This window comes from Tupaia chinensis, unplaced genomic scaffold (genome assembly GCF_000334495.1).
Source record: "Tupaia chinensis unplaced genomic scaffold, TupChi_1.0 Scaffold000317_1, whole genome shotgun sequence".
Taxonomy (NCBI): domain Eukaryota; kingdom Metazoa; phylum Chordata; class Mammalia; order Scandentia; family Tupaiidae; genus Tupaia; species Tupaia belangeri.
Genome location: NW_006159810.1, coordinates 1,924,369 through 1,947,079, shown reverse-complemented (window position 1 = coordinate 1,947,079; position 22,711 = coordinate 1,924,369). Strand labels below are relative to the sequence as shown.

Sequence of the window (22,711 nt, the reverse complement as noted above, 5' to 3'; positions counted from 1 at the left end):
TACATTTTAGGGTTTGCAGACCAATTGCAACTACTGAACTCTGCCTTTGTAGCAAGAAAGCGGCAATAGGCAATACATAGATGAGTGAGCCGAACAGTGTGCTAATAACTTATTTGCTGACACTGAAATTTGAAATTCATGTGGGATTCACATGTCACAAAATAGCATTATTTTGTTTTGTCTAATCATTTAAAACTTAAGGACCAGGCCAGCAAGTGGACTGGAGGTTAAGGCACTGGATTCTACATGGCTAACTCTGCAGTTGGAGTCCTGGACCTGACGGCTTGAAATCACACTGGGCAAGTGTGTATGGGAGCCCAAAATCTCAAGACAAGACTAGAGGAGAAGGGATTGCAGCATGGCCATCCCCTAGAGGGTCATTTCTCACTTTCCCTCTTTCTCTTTGTCTCTCTAGAGGTACATGTACCCTATAGCGATGATAATAATAATAATAATAATAATAATAATAATAATAATAATAATAATAAATAAATAAAATTAAGGACCTGACTGGACCTGTGGCCTCTTTGTTAAGGGAATTGGTTCCCATGTGGCCAACTGTGGTTTGAATCCTAGTCTCCAGCAGCTTGAGAAACATGCCAGGCACATGCACATGCCCAATATCCTGACCACAGAAAAGGGATTGAGATGTGACCACACCCATTGTGCGATGTGTTCTCATTCTCCCTGCCTTCTGTCTCTGACTCTCCAGTAAGTGAACAAGCCCTCTAGCAATTTAAACAAAATTTAAAGTGCATTCTTAGATCAGGGGTTAGGCATAATGAGACAGCATGCTGAATTTAGCCCATAAACCATAGTTCACCAACCCCTAGATTAGAAAGGGTAAAGGCTGGATAAATAAGTGAGCTATATATAATATCTCAGATAAAAATTTCTCTTTCTTCTTCACTTGGGGCATCTAGCTGCTATAGTTATCTGACTTATAAGTGTCATTTGGGATTTCTAAGATTGCAATGAAGAGTGGACATCTAGTAGTAGTACAGGAGACAGACAGCTTCAAGAAGACACACTCTCTGTGGCCGTTGTCCTGGTGGTAGGTAGAACAGACAGCATATTCTTAGAGAGAGAAGTGGGGGATCCCAAATAATGAGTACACAGACTTTGAGTGGTCCCACAGGAACTTGAAAATATACCCATTTTGGCCAAGGAGGGAAAAAACTCAAAATTGATTGGTCATTGATAAAGAATCCTTTCTAGGGGTCAGCAGGTAGTGTGGTGGTTGAGGCACTAGACTCCCATATGACTGACATGTTTGAATCCCAGACCTGGCAGCTTGCTTTCTCACTTTTCTTTTCTCTGTTTCTTTCTCTGGTCACATTAAAAAATAATAATAACAAATGGAATTAAACAAATAAATAATTCTTTAAAAAAAAATAAAAGAATCCTTTCTAGCAGTTGTTAAGTATACATTGAATGCCCCCTTATCTAAGTTAATTAGAACCAAAATTTCATTAAACAAAAAACTGAGTTAAAGTTGGAAAGCACATAAAAATGGTTCTGACCTCAGATTTTTATTCTAACTTAACACAGACCACGACAGTGTTTCAGTCAGTGATGCACTGCACAGATGATGGCAGTCCCTTACCTCACACTAGGCTGGGCCCTGGAGCCCCGGTGCGAAGTGTAGGCTGTGCTGTCCAGGTCTGCAGAAGTACGCTGTGATGTTTGCACAAAGAAACCGCCTAGTGACGCAGTTCTCAGAACATACCCTTGTTGTCAGATGACACGTGATTTACACACACACACACACACACACTCATTGGCTTTCGTTGCATGACTGAGGCTTTGTCTTTAAGTGTAGGTCTGCTAAGTGCAGTGCCGTGTTTCTTTCTTCAGTCAGGACTCTGATGCAGCTCTGACCTTAAGTGCCCCAAGTTAGTGCACGGATCTTCTAACAGCAACACACACTACAAAGCCGAAGACAGAAGGAATGGAGGAAGCCTGAGGAGTGAATTTCTGTTACAGACTCTCCCCCACATACTCTTTTTCATCAGCCTAATTCCAATATTATAATTTTTTGAGTTTTTATTTCAAATCAGATACCAGATCTCTTTCATGGCAAAGTAGATTAAACTTTTGTTCTTAATTTTTATATCAATTTTATAGATTACTACTTAATAAATGTAAAAAAATTTTTTTAGTTCAAAGCATTTTTTCCCCTAATATCTTCTTACACAATACATTCAGAGATGTTGTTTTTATTTTCTTTTATTTTTTAGAGAGATTTTTGCTATAGGGCATGTGCGCTCATCAGAGAGACAGAGACAAGAAAGCAAGAAATCACCGCCTTGGGGATGGCCATGCTGCAATCAATCCCTTCTGCTCCATTCTCTCTCTTCTCAGGACCTTGGGCACCAATGCACACACACATGCCCGACTGGAGTTTTAAGGCACCGGGTCCAGGACTCGAACTGCGGTCAACTACATGGGAGTCCAGCAACGTAGCCATTAGGCCACCTGCTGGTCCCAGAGATGTGGACATTGTTGTATAGAGGTAAATAATACTGTTTGCTTCTTTCCAATAGGACATCAGTTCTGTTTACCAAATCTTTGCAGATGAGGTGCTTGGTTCAGGGCAGTTTGGCATCGTCTATGGAGGTAAGCTGCTATAGCCTTTTACACATTGTACACATGGAAAAAATGTTTAGTTTAGAAAGTTGCTAGTTATTTTGTCATCTCACAATTTTGCCATGTGACCTTTTTCTCAAAGGTTGAGTTATATCCTTTCAGCGAAGTCCTTTCACTGCAACTGATTCCTTAATTTCAACTGCAAACTTGCAAACTTTAAAAAGTAACAGAGAAGGAATCAGAAAATTAATTTTGCAGTAGTCTTTAGATTCCTTTTTGTAGCTCACACATGAAGAGGTTATATGAGGGGCGGGGAGGATGGTTTGAAATTCATGTTGAGCTGTGTGGGTTTGTTCATTGAAGTATACCCCCTACTCATTTCGAACATAAGTGGCATTGTTTGTCTACTCTTGACACAGATGTTCTATCAGGTATGAAGACCTGAAGTCTCATCCAGCTCTGTGACTTAAGAGATTAGGGAAATCATTTAACCTCATTATGCCTCAGTACCTTCTTCTATTTAATGGAGCTAATAAAACCTGAACTGCATAGCTCACAGGGTTGTTAAGATTAATTAAACCTGATGTGTAAAAAGTATTTTATAAGCTATGACCCAAGGTGTAAAAGAAACATTTGTCACCCTCGCCAAGATTGTCACAAATCTGCTAGCTCCCTTTCTGTCTCTAGTCTTACCCTCATTTCACACCATTCTTGGAGTGAATCCTTCAGAAAACTCCCATCTGACCTTAGTATTACCTCACATAGAACCTTTAAGTGGCTCAGAGTCATGGCCCATTTCCTTCGCAGGGCATAAAGGCTGCTGGGATTTCCCCCTGCATCTCTAGCCTCCTGTCTGACTGCAACACTGTCTTTGCTTTCTGTCTTCCAGTCATACTTACGTGCTCCAAACATCTGTCCCTCTAGAGAACTTTAGTCACACATCAAAGCTCAACTAAAGGGATTCCTCATTGAAGATTTTCTTGTTGCCATCCATCAAATAAAACTGACTGTTCCTCTTTGGTACTCCTGCTACATATGTTTTTCAACCATAGTAACTAAAACATTGGAATTTTTTACTATTGTCTTCCTACTGAACTTTATTTGAGGGTAGGCTGAGAGATACCTGGTTTTTTCTTTGTGTTTCCTGACACCTAAGAGTATGCTTGACATGCAACATTTGCCCAGAAAACATGGTCAGTTTACATGTGTACATAACACCTATGGTTTGCAACTTCAAATTGGTCCGTTTTAAGACTAGTGACATCTTCTTGTTAAAGAAACAGAACTGTATGAGGTGCTTTTGGCTTCTCAGCAGTATGCGTGGCTCTGTCTTTTCACGTAGTTAGATTTTTATGATCATGCCCTCAGGACAGGTCTGAGTTATTTCCCAATAAGTGAATAGCTCTGTAGAGAACGGCAAGTCACAGGCAGGTTAAAAGAACAAATACCAAAAATATACCTGTCATTTTCAGTGCTTAAGCCTTAGCATCGAAAACAAGGCTTAGTACGTAATACATTCGAGATAACTACTTAATTTATATTAATGAATGAGAGAATGGATATTTATTACAAACTTCCACCTTACAGATCTTTTCTGTCTAGATTCCAGAATAGAGTAACCTGGAGTTTGGGAATGTAACGTGTGGTTCAGTCACTTTATGCTGACTCAGTGAGCCAAGAATAAAATGAATGCAGGGCCAGCCTCATAGCACTGTAGTTAAACATGGTGCATAGGTGGTTCCCACATGGCCAACCACAGGTCTAATCCTGGCCCCAGTGAAAAACACGCCTTGTGCCTGTGTATGCCCCAAATCCTGCTGGGGTGGAGAAATGGAGGAGAAAAGATCGTGGCATGACTGTGCCCCATTGAGGGGTGCTTTCTCTTTCTTTCTCTTTCTGGTGAGTTCACATGCCCTCCGGCTATTTTTTTTTTTTTTTAATGAATGCATTAGTACAATATTTCTATGTGATAAAATCTGTCAAGTCAGGGCAGTTAACTGTCATTTACCTAACAATGTATTAGGTCATTAGAAAAGTCATGACGTATTTTTCTGTGTTTCTCTGTGCAAAAACGCATCATGACTTTTCTGACAACTCAGCAGATTACTTTTCAGCAGACAGGTTCATTCCCATTTAATGATGTTTCAGATAATGAAACTGCCTTTATTAGGGACAAATTCTATACAAAGAAAACAATCTTTTTCTTAAGGTGAGTCAAGGAGTGTGGAGAAAGAACAGAAGTAAACCAAAGAAAACTAAATACAAGAGTAAATACATACAGATTTCTTTCTGTCTTCCTAATAAAGCTTTGTTTTTGTGTGTGAACTGTCAACTTCTTTCTTTTCTATTCTTTTTTTTAAATAGGAAAACATAGAAAGACTGGGAGAGATGTGGCTATTAAAGTAATTGATAAGATGAGATTTCCCACAAAACAGGAAAGTCAGCTCCGTAATGAAGTGGCCATTTTACAGGTAAAAAAAAAAGTGGTTTGTGTAGGTTTTAATTTTAGATTTATTTGTTTCTAAAATTGAGTCTAATATGCAACTAATAAGATGTGGTTTTTTATTTTGTTTTGACCTTATGACTTTTGGCTAAAAGGCTGGTAAGAATCTGAATTAACTGCTTAAGTATTTTTTAAAGAAACCCAAATCAGATAGTGGTGATGTAGGAGTTATGCGGACTGCTATTATTTTGTTGTAAATGTGTTTGCTTAGAACACATTTTCATAAGTAAATCTTTTAATAAAAGAGTAAAATGTTATTAATTCATCACTCCAGTAGCTCAAAATACTTTGATACTTCTACTGGTACATTTTGTTAGGTCACTATTGTACCCATCAATTCTCACAAGTTATTTTCATACTAAATTTAATATAGCATTATCATTGTCGATTCTCTACAAAATGTGTGTATGAAGTATTTACATTTTATAGTTAGTAAATGGCTTACTTTGTGCTGGACTCTGTACTGAAGCGTTCTCTCAACATCACCCAGCAGGAAGAAAGCAGGTTCAGGGTTTGAATTTAAGTCAGTTTCCAAAACACATGCTCCTCTACTTTATCTCACTGGGCCTACTGTGTGTGTGTGTGTGTCTTCAAGTGTTCCCCTGTGGTGTGTAAACTCAACCTATATATATAGTATAAAGATGAACTTTAGTGTACTTTATATGTGAAATATTATATGTAATTTTGTTAGTACAATCTGAATTCATGTGGCAAATACATTTTTAAAAGGAAACGTGTTTCAGATTACACCTTTACTGAAATAGTTCCACAAGACAGCCCTGTGAGCATCTCAGCCAGCCTTTCACAGGGATTGAAAGGATCCTGCTATGTCCCTTCATGCCACCCCTGCTCCTCTCCCTCTCTTGCTGTGTCACCCTTACTTGTCCATCTTTGCCCTATGCCCTTGCTGTGCACAGTCCTCATTAAACACACCTGAAAGGCTGCTGATCCCCTGTGGTGACCTTGGCGCTGTGGTCCTCGCCTGTAGCACCACTGGCTACAGTCCCCACTTTTTTTTGGAGAGGTTGTTTGCTATAGGGCACGTGCGCTCGCCAGACCGACAGAGAGAGACATAGAGACAGAAAGCGAGAAATCACCCCCCGGGGGGATGGTCATGCCACTATCCCTTCTCCTCCATTCTCCTCTCGGGATCTTGGGCACACATGCACACGCGCCCGGCGTGAGTTTTAAGCCACCAGGTCCAGGACACGAACCGCGGTCGACTACGTGGGAGTCCAGCGACATAGCCATTACGCTAACTGCTGGTTCCCTACAGTCCCCACATTTTAATAAGAAAGGACAGAGTTAAAACTGAGTGTATTATCGAGACCATGGTTGGCCTTTTTGGTGGCAGGAGGAAAAAAATCGTTGAATTACTGATGAGCTCACAGTTTACCCAGAAACTTCTAGCCTCTCTTTAGTACTTGGTGATCGGCTTTGTATTTCCAGTTTAACAGAAATTGGCACATGCCATTTTTGGACATATATGACTTTTCTGTTTTAAACTGAACCAAAATCTCTTGGAAAAGTTTCCACCATGGACACCACAGTCAAATCAAATCTCTTTTCAACTGACAGCCACATGATTTCTTGTGTTTGTCAAACATGCCTAACTGTTCCTGTCTCAGGGGCTTTGCATTAGCTGTTCTGTCTAGAATGCATTCCCACTCAAGATATCTTCAAAATTTTGCCCAAATATCATTTCCCTAGTAAAGCTTTCACATTCTTTTCAGCCTTATACTGATTTCCCACCCCTGCACTTTCTTACCCTCATTGCTTTCCTTTTCTCCATACCACTTACCACCTCCATACGAGGTAATTTACTTGTTCATTTACTATTGTCTGTCTCACCTTGCTAGAATTAATAAGTCCTATGGGACAGGAGATCTTTATCAGTTTTGCTTATTAATGGATCCAGAACCTGGATGTACTAGGCACAGAGCAAATACTTATTTACAACTTATTGAATAAATGTATTTATAGGAGAATGATCTACGTTTCTAACTATCAGCATGGCCACATCTTGAAAACATGTTACTGGGTAGGGAAAAAAATGGGAGGGGGGTACTTTTGGTTTTACAGGATATACCATATCATAAAATACTTCTTTTGCTATTGCCTGAAGAGCATGCAGCATTTTCTCCTTCTCTTCTTGGAATCACCCAAAAGCTACAAGAACAATGATTATCAGAAGCATAGAGTCTCTCACAGAAGAGTTCAGACCTACAAATTTGGTAGAAAATGCACTAAAAACAGCAAAGAGGAAGCAGGGTTGTGTGCAGGAACAGGTACCACAGTAACAACTGCTAGTATTGGCCCTTTCTGAGGTGTATAGCTATGGTATCCTCCCTAGATCCCTTCCCCAAATAAAAGAAAGCCAAGGGGTTGTGATCTGACAAGCTTTAACTAAAGAGAAAGCACATAAAGTGACATGAAGAAGGGCACTGTGAGAGTAGAGTACAAACCACACTACACCAAATAACACTTAGAAAGCAAAGCGAGAGAAGATGCAAGAAACAGACATGCACATTAATAGTGTATAGTATGTGGACACTTTTAGAGTCCCACAGAGAGAGAATGTGAGCTAAAATGGAACCAGCAGATGGCGTAATGATTACGTCTCTGGACTCCCATATATAGTCAACCCCAGTTCAAGTCCCGGATCCCATGGCTTCAAACTCACGCTGGGCATGTGTGCATACATGCCCAAAATCCGGAGAAGAGAATGGGAGAATGGAGGAAAAGAGATTGTGACTGGCCATCCCCCTATCTCCCCTGAGGAGTGATATCTTGCTTGCTCTCTCTCTCTCTCTGTCTCTCTCTCTCTCTCTCTCTGGTGAGTGCATATGGTCTATAGCAAAAATTTCTCAAAAAGAAGAAGAAGAGAATGTGGGCTAAAATGAAGGTAGTTGCAGGCCACACAGTGGTGTGGTAATTAAGGTGGCAGGATGCAACATGGCAGACCATGCAGTTTGAGTTCTGGACCTGGCAGTATGAAAAACACACCACGCATGTGTGTGTGTGTGCATGTTCATGAACCCAAAAGGAGAGAGAAATGGAGGAGAGAGGTTTATGGCATGACCATTCCGCAAGGGAAATGCTTTCTGTGTGTCTGCCTCTCTCCAGCAAGTGTACATGCCCTCTGGCAAAAAAAAGTTTTTAAGTGAGCCCTCTTAGCATAACCAGGTATTCACATAAGGGGGGACTATCGTAACAAAAATATAACAAAAATCTGTAATTAAATCTGTAATAAAAGTAGTTCATTACTTGGGTCTGTAGAGCACATTTAAGATGGAATAGAGAGAATGAAGCCAGGCTATTCAAGATCTTAGGAATTTAGATTTAGATCCAGAAATACAGAGCCATTATAGGTTTTTGAACAAGGCTGACTTGACAGGTTTGTTTTTGAAGAAGGCTTTTCTGCCAGAAGAATATAGATTGCTTTCTTTATGAGGAGAAACAGTATTGCATTCATCTTTGTGCATCCCCAGCCCTCATAACTTAGTGGTACTCAAGGAACACTGGTGACGGGAGTGGAGAGGCGCTGAGTCTGAGAAGAGAGTGTAATGAAATCGAGACTTGGATAAAAAATCACATTAGGGAAACCATCTCTTATGCAAAGGTCTCCACAAATATAATCCCCAAATGGCCAAAGCTTTGTGTAACTGGCTAAAAACTGAATGGAAATTGGTGTCTATTCCAGGACAGCATAAAATTAGAGCAGAAGATTCAAAATTAATCACAAGAGTAACAAGATGAGAAGGGACTAGCCATAGTGAGATGTGCACTGCTAAGACACTGCTCTGCAGGCTGGGACCACATGGAGAGGCCTGGGTTTCATTCCTGGTCCAGCCTAACATCCTAGGGCAGTGGCATGTGCCCACCATCCTAGCAGCTCAGAAGGCTGAGACGGGAGGATCACGAGCTCGAGGTTGGCCTGGGCAAACTAGGCCAGTGTGGGACACACCAGTAAACCCAGCTAGGAGGCTGAGGAAGGAGGACTGTGACTTTTCTTTAAACACACACACACACACACACACACACACACACACACAACAAAAGGAGGAAAGAACCAGTAGGGGGTGAGGACAGTTGTATAATCAAATTAAGAAGATTGTCTCTCCCCTCAGTGCATTCACGCTCCTGTACACAACTTGAGAAATCATAATCTATGATCCTTTTTATTGGTCATAGCTTTTTTTTGACGTTTGTGTTTCTAATCTCTCTCTTACTGTGTCATGTATTACACACTCTCAGTTGTAGCACATGGTTAGACATCTGCATAGGAAAACTACTTAAGTTGGTCTATGAATATCCTATAACCCCTCCAGAACTTGCACCACCCTGGGATTGTAAACCTGGAATGTATGTTTGAAACACCAGAACGCGTCTTTGTAGTAATGGAAAAGCTGCACGGAGATATGTTGGAAATGATTCTATCCAGTGAGAAAAGTCGTCTTCCAGAGCGAATTACTAAGTTCATGGTTACACAGGTATGTTAATTTTTTTTTTTTTGAGAGACTAGAGAATAATGAAAAATTAAGAGAATCAAATAGCAGTGCTTTTACATACTGGAAGATTGTGAAAATTATTAGCTTTGAAAAACAAAACGTTTTTAGCTAAATCTTGAAGAATTATAGTGGCGTTTTCAAATTATTACACCAATCGGGGAGTCACATTGGGTTCTAACTGATTTTCTAGGCATTGAAAAATATCTTTTCTTTAATGACAGATACTTGTTGCTTTGAGGAACCTACATTTCAAGAATATTGTACACTGTGATTTAAAGCCAGAAAACGTGCTGCTTGCCTCAGCAGAGCCATTTCCTCAGGTGAGATATTCTCCAGAACCTCTTGAAGCTTCTAGCAACATCTGTGAAGTACCTTCATTATGTGGGTCCATCTCGTGGCACAGTGGTCATGTGCTGCCCAGTACAAGTGGATCCTACGTGGGTACTACAGTTCAAATCTGCAGCCAGGCCAGCCCGAGGCACGCTGGGCCTACATGCAAGTGCCAAGACCACAGGGGCTGGAGGACTGCAAGGAGGGGATTGTGGCATGACCTGCTGCAGGTGTTCCTGTAACTCTCTCATGCGTACACTCACAAGTTCTATCGTGAAAAGAGAAAAAAGTGTCCCAAGGTTCAAAATGCACACTGTCTTAGAGAAATAAAGTGTTTAGCCTATAACTGCTAGTGAGGATCGGTTACTAAATCATTTGAATTCAGTTTATTGGTTAATTATGCTCATTAAGACTCTCACTAGATCTCAAGGAATAACTTGCACATCAGCTCTTTACAGTTCCTGTCTCTTTTTGGGTGGGGAGAATCCAAACTGATTGGCATGAGGTGCTCGGGATGAGTTCCCCATAAATTGGAACAGACTGAGGGGTATTACTTGAAACGGGATAGGTTTTAGGTCACGGGGAGTCATGAAGTACTTTTCTGTGAAAATGCGCCATGGCTTTCCCAACAACCCAATAGTCGATGCAGGTAGCCAGTTCATTTTCCTTTTAGAGTACTATACTCCAGTTTCATTCAGACTGACGTAAGCATTTCCCACCGCCAGGAGCACTGATGCACCTGTATGACCTTATGAGAGGGACGTGTCCTGGCCATGAATGGCGTACTCTGATTTTCTTTTATATTCAGTCAAGTTTCACTTTTTAAAGTGTTGATCTCAATCTGCTAGATAGGTTTCATAACCTACTAAGTGGATAACTTCAACTTTCTTTTTAAGTTTATTACTTTCATGAGAGAGAAAGAAAAACATGTACCCTGGACAGGGTCTCCTCACACAATCCCCCTAGACTTGCAGCCAGCCAGGACCACAGACGTGTTCATGCATGTGTCCTACACGTTTTAGGTCAACCCAGGATCCGGGGTCTTCTCAGTGGCCGCCATATTGCAAGTGTCGTCCAGCCACCTGCCCCACTGCAGCTGGGCCACAGGCCACATTTTGACACAGCTGTGCTGAGATGTCTATGTTGGTAGTGGTACCTGCTGCTGTTTTAAATGACTGTCATTGACATTTCCTCCAATCAGCTAGAAGTATCTATTGCCAGACTATTACTTATGAACAATTAGCAAATGACTAGAGTAAAAACAACAAATAGCTATTTGCTCAAAATGTCCTGAAAGGAAAAAAACGTATTTTAAAAGAATCTATCAACTCTTCTAAAGTAGCATCATGTTCTTTCCTTTGTAATAACCTCTGTGCCGAAAACTGATTCTCTATCATTGTGAGACCAAAAAGTGCTCCTTAACAGTTGGTGTACCACTTTCAATAAACTGCTTCCATATATGATCTCATTTGATCTTTAAAATAGCATGTAGGCAAAGGATGTGTATCCCTATAGCTAAGGAGAAAACTCCCAACTTTACAACCTCTCCTTTAGTGACCCATGCTGCTCCCATCAGGAGCAAAGGGAAAAATAATGTTATTTACTTAATACTTTTTTTTCTGTCCAAGTGCTAGCCATGGCCACACTTCTTTATTCAGTTGCCAGACTGCAAAGTCATCTTAAACAGTTGGCTTAAACCTGGCATTTAACAAATACTACCAAACATCCACATTTCTTCAGGGTCAATACCCTTACCCTTCAAAGACGCAAATAGGAAAGAGGCCAAACACAGTGATGACACAGGCAGATGCCTTCACAAACACACGTGCCAGCGGTCTGCAGCCCAGAAACAGCAAGCAGCATTTGAACACACCTTGACCTCTTTGTTCCCCGGTCACTGTGCATACCATTGTTTTCTAGAAGCTAAGTCCTTTCTCTGTTCATTCATGTTAATCTTTTTCTGAAGACATTTTACAAGTCAGAACATTTCCTCTGGAAGTACGTGGCATTTGCTTGTTCGCTGTGAACATGCAGTCATCAGTCACCAGTGTCTGGACCTCTGGGAAGGATGAGCTGCGAGATGCGCATCCTGGGCCCTGCCAAGCTCGACACACTCCCAGATTGCTTCCGAGAGGAAACAGTACAGCATGGCCACCTTCAGATAGGCCAATTCAGTTCGGAACATCCAACTAGCAATAACGTGTTGTCCTGTAGCACAGAAAACAGGACACTCTTACTCCTTGGAGAAGTCTCCAGCACTACCCCACTGCTGTCCACAGTAAATTATCTTTAAGATACCTCCATTTCATTTACAGTGTCTTTCAGAAGAGAGGTTCTAGGATTAAGCAAAATAAAGGATATTTTTAAATGCTGTTACTTATTTTTCATTCGGCACTTACTGAGTACCTTTGTGTATCCCAGCACTGTTAGGCCCCTAATGATTCAGAAATGAAGTAGGTAATTCCAGCTCACAGATGCTGTAAGGATGATCTCCTTACAAGACAAACGATAAAATACCAGCACTCTATTTTATGGTTTTTGTTTTGTTTTGTTTTGTTTTGTTTGTTTGTTTGTTTTGCTGTAGGGTGTGTGCGCTTGCCAGAAAGACAGAGACAGGGAGACAAAAAACAAGAAATCACCCCCCCAGCGGGGATTGCCATGCCACAATCCCTTCTCCTCCATTCTTCCAGGATCTTGGGCACACACGCACATGCACCTGGTGTGTTTAAGCCACTGGGTCCAGGACTCAAACTGCAGTCAACTGCATGGGAAGTAGCCATTATGCCATTTGCTGGTCCCTATTTCATGTTTACAAAAAAAGAAAAAATTGAACCATGTAACACCAGTCTCGTATTTGGCTCCTGGAAACTAGAACTCAAAATTTTATCTTTTAAAATAAGCACTGGGAAAGCTCTTAATACTATTGTAGGATTCACAGGGCTATTAAGTGTATCTACCTTTAGAGAAACAGGTATTTTACAATTTCCCTATTAATAGCTATTTGATATTTGTAGTATCATTGGCAAGTGTGTTGAAATGAAGCAGTTATCATAATTAAAGACAAGAATGTATACCTATATACATTATATACTATTAAGTATAAAATAGTATATAATAAAATTTACTTAATAGCATGTAAGATTAACATACCCTTGAATTTCCAGGTGAAGCTGTGTGACTTTGGATTTGCACGCATCATTGGGGAAAAGTCTTTCAGGAGATCTGTGGTAGGAACGCCAGCGTACTTGGCCCCCGAAGTTCTCAGGAGCAAAGGTTACAATCGTTCTTTAGATATGTGGTCAGTTGGAGTTATCGTCTACGTAAGCCTCAGTGGTACATTTCCTTTTAATGAGGATGAAGATATAAATGACCAAATCCAAAATGCTGCATTTATGTACCCACCAAATCCATGGAAAGAAATTTCTAGTGAAGGTAAAATATGTATGTTGGCTCTGTGCCCTTTCCTCTCAAAATCCTTGGGATTCTAAATCTGTCTGTCTCTTCTGACTTCCTTTTGAATGTCTCCCAGTCATCTTCCAAATTCAATTAGTTGCCAATTTTAAGCACTCTTCCTTACAGCTCCCAGGCATAGGACTAATTCAGGCCTCAACTGCCTTATTCTGAAACTAGTAAAAGTTATCTTCTTGATTGTTTTTCCCATTAAATTTTCCTTTTTGGTCCTTCCCAATCATCACTGCCAAACCCATCTAGAGAAGAAACTACATCCATCTCATTCTGTCCCAAACATCTTGACTTCCTTCTAATCAGTGTGGCTATAGTTCTGTGGCAGAGCCCAAGATCACTTCAACCCTCATCTCCCACTGCACCCGTACACAACTCAATTATAGCTTGTGTGTTCTCTACTGAGCTGTTTTCTGCATTCAGCGTAGGCCTTTCCCCTGTATACAATCCCTCCTCCCCGTCATTGAAATCTTTCCAATCCTTCAAACACCCTTTAACGTGGCTCATCTGTGAAGTCATCTCTTGATTGTCCCTCCTGTGAACTGTGTAAGATCTGTTTAGGCCAATAGGCATTTTATTTTCTTAAGTATTCTGTCTTTTCATGATTCACTTCTCCAATCTTCAGAACAAAATCTATAAGTTCCCTGGAGACCTCTAGCTCAGGCCTTACCTAGAGTGAGCTTCACTCATTCTACAGACACTGTGGTTTTCCTCTCTTCTGTGACCTCTGCTGGGAACCATCATACCTGTGTTTTTCCTACATGAAGAAGGCTTTTGACTTTGCAACCCCTGGTTGCATCAAGAATGACTTGGCTGGCTTTCTTTAGCTTACTGACACCGTGAGGAAGGAAGAGTACACTGCTTAAAGCAGTAGTTAACAGTCCCATAAAACTTAACAGTACCAATTGTGGGGACTATCTGCCCCACACCCCCAGATTTAGCCAACTCCTATAACAAGTAGTGCTCCTGTTTTTCCAACAGTTCTGGACCAAATCATAGGGAGTGTTAAATACTGCATTAACCTGAGAAAAGTTTGAGGAATGGCATATAAAGACAAGAGCAGGTTAACTTGGTAACAAAGAAAGCTGACTGAAGAAGTCCACAGAGTTTCTGATGTTACCAAAGTCATCTTAGAGCTCTAGGGCAATATGCTCTGTAGACCTCTTGTATGAGAATCACTTGATGAATTTATCAGGGGGAAAAAACCCCCCGGCTATATCCCAGAATTTCAGATTCACCAGCGGGATGATACCCAGGAATATATATTTTAAATAAACATCAGTTCTGATGCACATGGTAGACCAAGTTCAAAGGACAATGGATTAAAGTCTGAATATTTGAAACACAAAAAGAAATTCATCAAGTACTTACAGAAAAGCTTTGCTAGTTTGGTGATATATAGAGAACAAGACTAGTGTGGTTTAAGTTTTACTTGACTCATCCCTGAGTCTAAGCTTTTATATCAGTATAAATTTTATTTCAGTCAGCATATAGTTAGAAGGTTGCCTTGATTCTGACATGGGTCCATTTCTCCAAATAACTAAATAAAATGTGTGCCAAGATGTCATCATATACACTAAAACACCCTGAATCTATTTGTGAAAACCTATTGAATGTGAACTTCTGGAAGTAAGTTACCAGCTCGATTTAATCATATCTGTGATGAAAAGGCCATAACTTTGGGTCCCTTTCCCCACCCACCCAGGGACTAGAGAGCAACACAGGATCACTGAGGAGCAGGGAATCAGCCCAGAACCCATGTTTTATTCAGCTTGAAATAACAGCTAATGCTTGCTTAGTGCTTTTGTGCTAACCCCATCTCAACCTTTTAAGTTGACTTCATGTTCTCAACTTCATTTTACAGAAGAAAAGAATTGAGGCATAGCAGTTTAATAACTGACTCCTTATCACTCAGCTGTGAAGCGACAGAGCCAGACTTCAGCACAAGCAGTCTGACTACAGTGTATTCTTTCAACCTGTACTCTGTTTAAAATGAAATTTTCATACACACTTAATCCAATAAACATTTATGAATCACTTCACATATGAAAACATGTCCTTTAGAAGCAAAAACTCCTCTCCCCTGTATTTTATGGATTAAACTGCCTTCAGAGTCACAAATGTGAGGTGCTCTATACATATCAAATTTCACGTGTCTAACTTTTTCCTCTTAGCAATTGATTTGATAAACAACCTGCTTCAAGTAAAGATGAGAAAACGTTACAGTGTGGATAAATCTCTTAGTCATCCCTGGCTACAGGTAAAAATATGAGTATTTCTCTTAAGCAGTTCTCATTTGAGCAGTTCACTGTGATTTTCTTACCTAATGAAAACACTCTGAAATCAACAGATTCTAAATATTTCTTTTCACAATGTGTCCAAGTACTCTTGGAATCCATACCGTGGCTGAATCTCTGGGTGTCATGCAGTACAAGATTCAAATTAGTATTAATAGACTCCCACGAACTGAAAGCAATGATTTCGCCCTTTGATAGTTCCTTATGTGTATTAAACTTTTTCTAAGATGGGAGTCGAATACCCCAACCACGATTGCCACCTGCTGGCCCCTTATCAAATATGTTTTAAATGGCTCAGCCACAGTAGCACACACTGGACAACTGCTGCTTGGCAAGCTGAGGCCATCTGGAAGGTCTGGGTTCAATTTCCAGCCCAACCTAAATAAAAAATAAAGAAAGATGGACAAAGTGGCACATTTGTGTAATCTGCTACTCTGGACGTTGAGGCTGGACTGCGGACAGCAAAAACTGCCTCTGCCCACCCCTGACACACAAAGACACACACGTATATTTTAACTGTACATTAAAAGGTTTATTTTTCCATTGAATTTGTTAAAAAAAAAAAAAATTTACAACATGTTTGGCTTAATTCTCCCAAAAGTTACTGCACAGAACTGTCCAATGGTATCCCCAGCCTTCAGAGTAAGGAGTAAGGGCAGAATTAGTTGCAAAACAAAGAGAATCATAGTCTCCCCAGTTATGAAATCTATCCTGATATAAAGTCTAGTAATTTTCACCTAATTTGAGGAGGAAGGTATAGACCTCTCCTGGCATGGAACAGTATTGTAGTGATTGTTATTGCCTCTCAGAAGCTTGAGGCCAGTTTTTAAATTTCAGAAACTAATTTCTTTATTTTATTAAACTCCAAATTCAAATGAGTATGTATCTTTAAATATTTGTAATTTAAATTACTACAGTTAGAACTTATTATAAAGCAAGTACTTATAAATTTGAGCCGTTAATTATTTGACTAGAATACTAAGCAATTTAAAAAAAGGTTCACAGTATTTCTTTTATGGTTTGTAATCACCTCCTTTGTTTTCTAGGACTATCAGACTTGGCTTGACCTTAGAGAATTTGAAACTCGCATTGGAGAACGTTATATTACACATGAAAGCGATGATGCTCGCTGGGAAATACACGCGTACACACACAACCTGGTATACCCAAAGCACTTCATTATGGCTCCCAATCCAGACGATATGGAAGAAGATCCTTAATTATCAATGAGCTAACTTCAATAAGGCAGAATTCCATTCTGGGACTGGTATTTTACTGTGTAACTGTTCTTTGTAGCTCGTCATGTGCAAGGACATGAGGAACTAAGATAAGGAATCAGCGACACTGATACGGTAGTTTATGAGTAGGTACCGGAGGGGAATCTGAGTCAAAATCAGAATGGAATCAAGATGAAGATTTTTATAAATTTTTGTAGCATAAGCAATACATGGTTTTCTATGTTTCCTAATACTTCACGTTAGTACAATAGTCCATTTAATTTATCTTCCCTTTCCTGTTTTTACATTTTTTTAAAAAAGGGAAAAAAGGCAAGCTAGCTTGTAGATATTGCGTAGCTTGACCAAATCCTCTAAGAGTTATAAGGTTGATTACCACAAAAGTTTGCATTTCAGACTTAACTGTGAGGCTACCAGTATGTGACTGACTATAAGGGCTTTTAAACATTTGTTCAAGCAACCATCGAGGCATTGAGTTTTTCCTAGATGCCTAGAAAGGGAGCTCGCGGCTTCCTTATCTTTGTTAGGTCAATTAGGACTCAAGAACAGTGATTCCTAACCATTTTAGCATAGCAACTCTGAATATGCCCTCTACAACATAAGAATTTCACTTGTCACCTTTTGTGCATATATGTTGCAACAGCCTCTAAGGTCATTTAAGACAAGCGATGCTACAAGGAGTGGGAGCTGCTGGTCTAAGCCTGGTTACGTTAGTCTTCCCATAGCTCGCCAGGCTGCCGAGCTGTCATGCACCCACTGGCACCCTGGTGGCACCACAGCTGGGTTCCATCGTTCAGTGGGCACAGAACTGTTTATCCTTTACCCAGGGTTGAGTAATCTGAGGGAGAAAATTAAGTATATACCAAAAGGAAAGCCAGTGCACGGTCAGTTAATAACAGTATCCTTTCTGTCTCCCCTCAGCTTATAGGAGGGCTTTGTGGATAAGTGGAATGTTCTTAAATCAGTGAATTTAAGCAGTTTGTGGGAGTACATATGGGTGGAGCATAAAACAGTTTGGAAGGGGAACTACATTATCAGCATAGCAAATGAAAAGAATGAAATGAGAATTTTTAAAATTTCACCTCCAACAACCAGTTATTTTAAAGAGTTATTAACATTTTCCCCAGAGTAAGATTAAGATTGGGGATTGTCTACTTGTAAGGAATCTAGTAGCTTTTTCTTTCTTCATTCTTTAGTAATCATTGTTAAACCCAAAGTCTTGGCTCCGGTATTATTACTGTGCTGGCCTGGGCAGGCGACAGTCTTGAGTCTTTAGTTTCCTGACCTGTAAAATGAAGGTTGTAATTCTTGCCTCTCCCTTCCTCAGTGTTGTTGTGAAGATCAGCTATGTATGAATGTGTCAATAAGCAAAAAACTAGGTTTTAATAACCATTGCCCCATGAATTTGAGGTAGCAAAGGAAAAGAATGTTTTTGTATTATGAACAGACTAAGACTTAGAGAGTGATCCCTGAATCTACGCTCTTATCCAGGACCAAAAATGTCCGTATGTTTTCATTTATGCTCACAAAAGCCATGTGGTGTACTAGGAACCTCATCTTACAGGTAAGAAAACAGGCACAGGAACACGTTCACAGGTTAGTATATGAGTTTAAACCCCAGCAGTATTGTGGCAGTCCTTATCTACGCCTATAGCTCCAGCAGGTATCACACCTCTTGCAATAACTGGTTCTCCTTTAGAGGTTCTAAAGACTAAACCAACTTAATGTTGAAAAAAAAAGTTTTTAATGTATTTTCTCTGTGGTAAAGGGTGACTTCCTCAAATTTCTCCAAAGTAAGTCTGTTTATATAAATGTGCACAAAATGGAATAATAATGAGTCACTCGGCAACCTACTGTGGTTTACTGCATAAGGTAAAAATTAACTGGAATGATGTTCATCTGCTCTACTTATATAATCAATTTTTCAAGCCATGAATTTAATTGCACTCTTTTTTTGTTTTTGTTAAATGCCTAAGATGTTTTCTAAAAATTTTTGTAAAGGCACTGTCAGATAAAATGGAGTAATTACTCCAGATACTGTATAACCTGCATAAGCTTTTGTCTTGAAGTCAAGTTGTGTTTGTATGAGAAATAATTGTTTGCTAAAAAACATTTAATAATGTACAAAGTAGTCTATAATGACACCATTCAGTACATTTTTATATTTTTTGTTACATCCCACTTTTTGTAAATATCCTCAAAGAAGCTTGATAATAAAATGTATTTCTGTATCACCATACTTTTCCATGTGAGTATATCTCCAGTAGAGGGATCCAAGGAAATTGTACTTGGTTGTGTTATTTTCCCAGGCCTTGGTAAGAGAACTATTTTGGAAATAGTACTTGTTAGCAGAATTAATTCAATAAGGGTACTAATTTCTCTTTATCTTTCAAAATTTTTTTGAACTCATTAAATTTTACAGTAAATTTGAGTTAATTATCTGGAAATCGCATCTCTTTGGATAAAAGCTTGTAATATTTTTCAGGTACTACCAGATATTCAACTGTTAATACCGAAAAACTAAAGAAAAGTTAAAAACTTGGGACCAACAAATGGCGTAACAATTATGTTGCTGGACTCCCACATAATCAACCACAGTTTGAGTCCCAGACCTAGCGGATTAAAAACTCACATGCCCAAAATCCTGAGAGGAGATTGGAGAAGGGACTGAAGCATGGCCATCCCCTCCCCAAAAGATGGTTTCTCATTTTCCACCTCTCAGTCTCTGTCTCTCCAGCGAGCACATGCAACATATAGCAGAAATCTCTCTTAAAAAACAAAGTTAAAATCCTGATTAAAAATAATTGTCTAGGTTTTAAGATTTAAGATACTGCTGGGACCAGCAGTTGGTGTAAGGGCTATGTCGCTGGACTCATATGTAGTCAACCGCAGTTCAAGTCCCAGACCCCATAGCTTAAACTCACACCAGGTGCCTGTGCATGAGTGCCCAAGATCCTGAGGGGAGAATGGAGGAGAAGGGACTGGTGGGTGATTTATCGTTTTCTTTCCATCTTTCTGGTGAGCACATGCGCCCTATAGCAAAAACCTCTCCAAAAAAAAAAAAAAAAAAAAAAGATTAAGACACTGCCTGGTTCTTCCCCCATAATAATAAAAATTAGCACACTTTTGACAGGGGCCAATTACAGGCACTTTCCATCTTTAAAAATTTTCTCAGCCAACTCTGAAAAAAAAGGAATAAACACAAAAACGATTAAGAGAGATTCAGGGACCAGCAGGTGGCGTGGTTAAGGCAGCTGGATCCCACATGGCCAACTATGTGGTTAGAGTCCTAGATTCAGTGGCTTGAGAATCGCGCCAATACATGTGTGAGCACGTAAGAGAATGGAGAAGGTACTGCGGCATGGCCATCCTCCCTGGAGAGGGGATTTCTCACTTTCCTCCTCTCTGGGGAGCACACATACCCAATAGCAAAACTAAAAAAAATTTAAAAAAAAAAAAAAAAAAAAAAAAAATGGCCCAATCTGGGCAGCACCTGAAAAACAAGGCCTCAGGCTGGGCCTGTTGTATCGTGAGTAAGGAAGTCAGATCCCACATAGCCAACGAAACGGGGCCAGACACCATGGCGCGAAAAATACACTGGGAGTCTGTGTGAGTGCTCAGAATACTGAGGGGATAAAGAAATGGAGAAGGGATTGTGGTGTGATCATGCCCTACTAGGGCGCTTTCACTCTTCCTTTCTCCCTCCTTCCCCAGTGCATGTGCCCTCTGCCAAATTAAAGAAAAACAAGGCCTCTGATCTTTCTTTATAGTAAGACAGTATGCTAACCTTCTTCTCAGGTAAGCGGAATCAAAACAATTTTCATCATTTTGCAAATGAACATCCAATATAGTTAAGCCATAAATTCAAGACATATAGCTACTTTTTTTTCTTTTAATCTCCCTTATAAATTTGTGTTGCTAAATTTAACAGCTCCACATTTCTGGTATTAATACATTCTATGAACCAAAAATGAAAATTTAATATGGTATGAAAGCTTGACATTTATCTGGAAATAAGGGTGAATTAGCTCAATTTAGAAAAGTATTCCTCCGACATGGCCTATATTCACCCTAATACATATTGAAACTAGTGGGTTGTTGGGAAAGTCATGACATATTTTGTGCAGAAAAACAGAAAAATACATCATGACTTTCCCAAAGACCTAATGTATGTCAGATTACTGTTGACTTTTATATTGAAGATTTTTGTCATCTAATTTTTATTTATAAAATTCACAGAAGAATGGAGTAAAATTTTCAAGTATTAAGTCTCTCTGGGCCCCTCAAACTCATATCCAGACTAAGAAACTTAATAGTGATTACTGGGCGGGACCAGCAGTTGGCATAATGGTTGTGTTGCTGGACTCCCATGTAGTCGACCATGGTTCGAGTCCCAGACCCAGTGGCTTAAACTTACACCGGGTACGTGCACATGTGTGCCCAAGATCCCAAGAGGAGAATGGAGAAGAGATAGCAGTGTGGCCATCCCCCGACTGGGGGGGTGATTTCTCGCTTTCTGTCTCTCTGTTTCTCTCTATCTTTCTGGCAAGCACATGCGCCCTATAGTAAAAATCTCTCAGTAGATGGTGTAATAACTACATCGCTGGACTCCCATATAGCCGACCGTGGTTCAAATCCTGGTCCCGGTGGCTTAAACTCACACCAGGCACATATGCATGCGTGCCCAAGATCCCAAGAGGAAAATGGAGGAGAAGGGACTGTAGCGTGGCCATCCCCCCTGGAGGGTGATATCTCTCTTTCTATTTCTCTTTCTGGCAAGCACACACCCTACGGAAAAACCTCTCCCCCCCAAAAAAAAAATAGAAAAAAAAAACCTCTCAAAAAAAAAAAAATAGTGATTACTGGGCATCCTTTCCTTATTTTTATTTGTGGATTCAAATCACAAAACAGAAAATCAATCTGCACAGTATATTTGTTTCTGTGAAATTATTTACAAGTATTAACTTAAATGTAGTTTTCTCTTTTAAAAAAGAATCATTACAGAAACTTTTGCATCCTACTTTTTTCACCAAGTACATTTTAGGGGCCTTTCTATGTCAGAACATACGGCTCTACCTCTTTTTTTAAAAAAAGAAATTTTTGCTGTAAAGTACATGCACTCACTGACAAGACAGAGACAAAAAGTAAGAAATCATCCCAGAGGTGAGATGCCCACACCACAGTCCCTTTTCCTCCATTCTCCTCTCGAGATTTTGGGCACGTGCACACACGTGCCCAGCATGAGTTTTAGGTCACTGGGTCTGGGACCTGAACTGCATGCAGTCAACTAAGTGGGAGTCCAGCAACGTAACCATTATGCCATCTGCTGCTATGTCACTGGACTCCCATGTAGTCGACTGATATAGATGAGGGACCAGCAGTTAGCGTAATGGCTATGTCACTGGACTCCCATGTAGTCGACTGTGGTTCATGTCCCGGATCCGGTGGCTTAAACTCAGGCCAGGCGCGTGTGCGTGCGTGCCCAAGATCCAGAGAGGAGAATGGAGGAGAAGGGATTGTGGAGGGGCCATCCCCCCTGAGGGGTGATTTCTCGCTTTCTGACTCTCTGCCTCTCTTTGTCTTTCTGGTGAGCATACACGCCCTATAGCAAAAAAAAGAAAAACGACAAACCTCTTCCCCCCCCCCAAAAAAAAGTAATATATAGATTTGTTAAGTCTATCCTCTGTGAACCATTTAGTCTGTTTCTAGTTTTTATTAAACCCAGAACTACTCAGTTTACTTTTTAAAATAAAGTAGAGTGACCAGCAGGTGGCACAGTGGCTA

The 22,711-nt window shown here is 40.1% G+C and overlaps 1 protein-coding gene across 1 annotated transcript in view; it reads left to right on the top strand.

Moving 5' to 3' along the window:
- PRKD3 (protein kinase D3) overlaps positions 1-19,164 on the top strand; it is a 109,657-nt gene extending 90,493 nt beyond the window's left edge. The window contains 7 exon segments of the mRNA XM_006151341.2: positions 2,547-2,619; positions 4,954-5,060; positions 9,424-9,585; positions 9,825-9,923; positions 13,098-13,365; positions 15,570-15,655; positions 16,739-19,164. Coding sequence (XP_006151403.1) covers positions 2,547-2,619; positions 4,954-5,060; positions 9,424-9,585; positions 9,825-9,923; positions 13,098-13,365; positions 15,570-15,655; positions 16,739-16,912 — 969 coding nt within the window. The 3' untranslated portion in view covers positions 16,913-19,164.
- Positions 19,165-22,711: the final 3,547 nt, after the last annotated feature.